This window comes from Perkinsus marinus (assembly GCF_000006405.1).
Source record: "Perkinsus marinus ATCC 50983 genomic scaffold scf_1104296957270, whole genome shotgun sequence".
Lineage (NCBI taxonomy): Eukaryota > Perkinsozoa > Perkinsida > Perkinsidae > Perkinsus > Perkinsus marinus.
Window position 1 is genome coordinate 6,683 of NW_003207179.1, and position 4,710 is coordinate 11,392.

General features: G+C 38.6%; 1 protein-coding gene across 1 annotated transcript in view; it reads left to right on the forward strand.

Annotated features, from left to right (window-relative positions):
* Positions 1–1,326: 1,326 nt before the first annotated feature.
* The window catches only part of Pmar_PMAR024262 (conserved hypothetical protein), a gene marked incomplete at its 5' end in the record, with an annotated part of 4,660 nt that continues 1,276 nt past the window's right edge, over positions 1,327–4,710 (forward strand). Inside the window, 6 exons of the mRNA XM_002774812.1 lie at positions 1,327–1,476; positions 1,517–1,631; positions 2,224–2,303; positions 2,349–2,471; positions 3,308–3,426; positions 3,494–3,596. Of these exons, the coding sequence (XP_002774858.1) occupies positions 1,327–1,476; positions 1,517–1,631; positions 2,224–2,303; positions 2,349–2,471; positions 3,308–3,426; positions 3,494–3,596 (690 nt within the window). The remainder of the gene's footprint in view (positions 1,477–1,516; positions 1,632–2,223; positions 2,304–2,348; positions 2,472–3,307; positions 3,427–3,493; positions 3,597–4,710) is intronic.

Below are 4,710 nucleotides of genomic sequence, written 5' to 3' on the forward strand. Positions count from 1 at the left end.
GTTAACTCTGCATGTACGCACGCACAACGTGAAAGTGCCTGTTGTTGCGGTATATGCTCCGCTCGCTCCGCAATTTTTATGTGATCATGATTTGAATTAGTAATGTAACAGTGGAATGTATTCACCCAGTGTTGGAGTATGAATATATGTTCGCTTTCTTCAGCAGCAGCTGAGCTCAGGAGTTTCCAAAGCTACATTATAGAAATTCGGGTAGAAGTGCACAGAATTCCCTCATATTTTCACCAACACTCGTAGTTGACAACGTTTATATTTTCTCACACACTCTCTGTGGAGAGGAACATTCAATGTTAATTTCGATATCGTAAAATGATAATGTTCGAATATATGTTTGCTCAGCTCAGCTCAGGAGGATGAAAATTCATCCACGAAAAAATCAATAAGAATTTCCTCTTAAAATTTCAAACTGTTATTGTGTGGTGGAACATGTGCGTATCCTCTCCTCACACTGTTTTTCCTTTTTTAGATCGAATATTTTTTCCCACATTTCTGTATAATTTCTTCAAAGCTATGCATTGTGTTGGTGGGAAGAATTCGCCTCAGATGATAAAAACGTTTATTTCCATTTCCCTATGCAGATGGTTTCAGGATTAGCGGAGCGAAGCATTAAATGTTTGGCAGTTTATGTTTTTGTATATTGGAGTTTCACCCGTTTTACGTGAAGTGGCGTCGTAATACTCCATGTGAAAAACTGAGCGATATGAAGTGAATTGAAAACTGTGGATGAATTTCGCCATTTCACGAAATGTGAAATATGTGTTACTCTAGTTTTTTTTTTCATATCGCGTGTGAAACTCCAGTGTATTTTACTAAATTCCTCTTTCCCTTACCCGACTGTCATTCAAGAGTTTGACTCGTCGATCCACCGCAACTGTTATTGACAAAATATAATTTCAATTAGTTTTTTCGAAGTCTCTCACAAGGTGTTACATTTTGAAACGTCGGTGGCTCATATTTGCCTTCAACCGTTTCCTCTTATGATATCTTGTATGAATATCTATGCGTTTTTGCTACCGTTATGGAATATAAACATAATAAATGTAAATAGCGTGATTCATTGAACATTGGAGTTTCACAACAATCCGTTTTACAACGTGAAGTGGCGTCGTTAAACTCGGTGAAATATGTTTTTCACTAGTGTATTGCATATCACTAGGGTGGCCGTGAAACTTCATTATATATAATATTCAGGTTAACTTCAGAAATGGTTAAAGTATATTTAACTTCAACCGTTGCCTCTTGTGAAAATTTCCATATAACCGTTTTTTTCTTTTCGAATATTTTCAGTGAATTCTATCAAAAAAATCTATGACTGCTACCCAAGAATTCGATCCTACCATTCACACCGAAACTGTTGCTCACACGTATACGATTGAAAATGAAAATCTGCAACACTCCGTATCGGTGGTTCACGAGCGTGGCCGCGGCTATGCGTGGAGAATCTGGCCAAGCGCTCACGTAAGAAGAAAAGTCGATTTTTTTTGATAAATTTTAATAGTTACTCACGAAATTTCTGGCAAAGGAATTGAAGACTCGTAAAAATTGTCCGATCGATTTCATCGATATTGGATGCGGCGCAGGGCTCGTCGGACTAGCAGTTGCAGCGAGTGCGGGTAATGCCTAGTGGGAAAATAATATATTATATTAACATTGTTGAGGTGGTTGCATATTATAACAACCCGTTTTACGAGAAGTAGTGATATGTTTTGTTCGTATCACTAGGGTGGTGAAACTACATTTTAGTAGTTTTTCGAAATCACGGAGAGGCGGTTTGATTAGTTGTTAAAGTGAAGTGGCCGAGTTTGGTAATATTCACTGTTAAACTCGGAAAATAGAAAATTTCAAACATATTGTTTTTGTGGGGAAATGGATTTTTGGAAGTGTTGGTGATGAGGAATAGGATATAATTATTCATTGGAGTTTCACCCGTTTTTCGCGAAGTGAAATGTGAAATGTGTTTTTCATATCACTAGGGTGAAACTCCAATATTAATATTTCATAATATTATACAATCAAGTTTCACGGCCACCCTAGTGCATATCACCGCGAGTATCGCCTAGTTTTTCACTGAGTTTTACGATGCCACTTCACTTTGTAAAACGGGTGGAACTCCAATATATGATATTAGTATTAAATATAAAATAAACATATTCTCAGTTTTAGGTTGAAACTCGTATATTTGATTCCATTGTGTGTTTCCAACAGGCTCGAAAAAAGTCGTCTTGACAGACCTCGCAGATCAGCTCGGGTCTGCACAGCGTTCGTTAGATCTCAACGATGAGGAGGTGGGGCTCCTGGTAGGGGCGTTTTTATATCCTCTTTTTTATCAGGTGAAGGCTAAGACGCGCCTTATGCCTCTCCCATGGGGCGACTTGGAAGCTGGCAAAAAGGTTATTGAAACTCTTAGTGATGATGATGATGAGCGCGAACTCTGGGTATGCGGATCGGGCCTGGTAGGTTTACGGGATGATTTTGTGGCGCGTGAAAAAAATGACGAGATGATTAATGTGACGGAGAATCTTTTCAAAGAATACTTTTTTTTCTGATCTGATGTTGGTGAAATTTTTTCTCCGGAGTATGGGTGCGTGGTGGGATAATTTTGTGGCGCGTGAAAGAATTGGCGAGATAATAGTGATGGAAAAATTCCCAATATTGTGATAGCAGTACTGTCATTTTGCTACAGTGTTACACCTGACGATATGAAAAAATATTTTTCTGTAGAGTTGGCGAAGAAGGTTTGGGGATTTTAGTGTGGAAAATATGCAAATGGTCAACTACATGTGTTGGTGATGACAATATGAAAATTCTGAGAGGAAATTCTTATTGGTTTCTGTACACTTTTACTCGAGCTTTGGAAACCCCTGAGCTCAGCTGGTGAGGAAAGCGAACATATATTCATACTCCAACACTGTATAGGAAACTCCTGAGCTCAGCTGGTGAGGAAAGCGAACATATATTCATACTCCAACACTGTATAGGAAACTCCTGAGCTCAGCTGCTGAGGAAAGCGAACATATATTCATACTCCAACACTGTATAGGAAACTCCTGAGCTCAGCTGGTGAGGAAAGCGAACATATATTCATACTCCAACACTGTATAGGAAACTCCTGAGCTCAGCTGGTGAGGAAAGCGATTACATATATTCATACTCTAACACTGTATAGGAAACTCCTGAGCTCAGCTGGTGAGGAAAGCGATTACATATATTCATACTCCAACACATACTCCGCAGTGCCGTATTACAATTTTCGATGATAATAAATTTCTTATATTCCTCCAACACTCAGGTTTACTTCGACTCGTTGATGGCACCGTTGGCGGATACCTTCCAACAGCTCCTTAATGCCAGGCCGAAAGCAGTTGCTTATATTGGGCAGATTAAGAGGAACTGGAAGGTGGAGAAGAGGTGTGTAGCTTAGTTGGTTGGGGTCCAGGGCTGTCTATCGGGAGGTCGCGGGTTCGATCCTATGTAGGTTCTTTACTAAACTTTGCAGACAGAGAGGATTGGACTGTGATCTCCTTTATTCAGCTCTTGTGGAGGAGAACGATGGCTGTGGTCAGGAGACCGACGGAACGGTAACAAAAGCTTCCATTTATACCATCATTTACACTCTTTTTGTAGAATGTCCCTATTGATAGTGATATTACTTTATATGATTTGTAATACAAGATATGTAAATATGATATTATTATATGTTTCCCATTTATCTCATTGGAGTTTCACAACGTGAAGTGGCGTCGTAAAACTCCAGGTGAAAAACTAGGCGATATTCGCCGTGATAGGCAGTAGTCGTGAAATATAATTTTCACTGGTGTTTTTCATATCACTAGGGCCGGCCGTGAAACTCCAATATATAATGTGGTTATCGTATGGGGGGGGCATTAGATGTAAATATATATCACTACTATATGTATAATACAGAGTGCTCTAATATTGGGGTATTGTCTGTAACTTGCATAACGAATTTCCTCCAGTGAGAGAATAAACCATTAGAAAGATGTTCTTGGCGAGCGCTTTTTAATGGTATCTTTAAGTTTCAAATATGCTTTGGCCCAGCCGAGCTATACACAATTGGGTTACGCGATTTTATTGCTCAAAATCCGTGCAAAAAAAGTTCAAGTCGATTTTCTCTTAACAAATCAGCACGATCGTATCATAAGGCATATTTGGAATTAAAAGATATTCCATTGGAAAGCTTTCGACGAGATCTTCATGGTCAGTTATCTCACACTGGGAAATTCGTTGAAAATTACAGACAATAGCATACTTTATTTGGGGCGCCCTGTTAATGATACTAATATGTTGGCAATACCGTGGAGTGTGTTTTCGATTTCTCTGTTGCGATGGATTGCACTGCAACCCAAATATTTTATATTTTTATTTTTTATTTTTTTTTAATTGCACTGTTCTTGGGTAGGTCATAGCATCATAGCATTGTCAGTTTGGGGGGGGATACGCATATGGTCAACCACATGTGTTGATGATGACAATATGAAAATTATGAGAGGAAATTTTAGGAAAATTTCATTGGTTTCTGTGCATTTCTACCCGAATTCTATTAGCTGTATAAATTCCTGACCTGAGCTGAGGAAAAAAAATAAATTCCAACTGAAAATAGAAGTATTTTTTTCAGGAAATTCATAAATATTTCCCTTTCTTTGTATCAGTTTAAGATTCTTGAAGAGCACG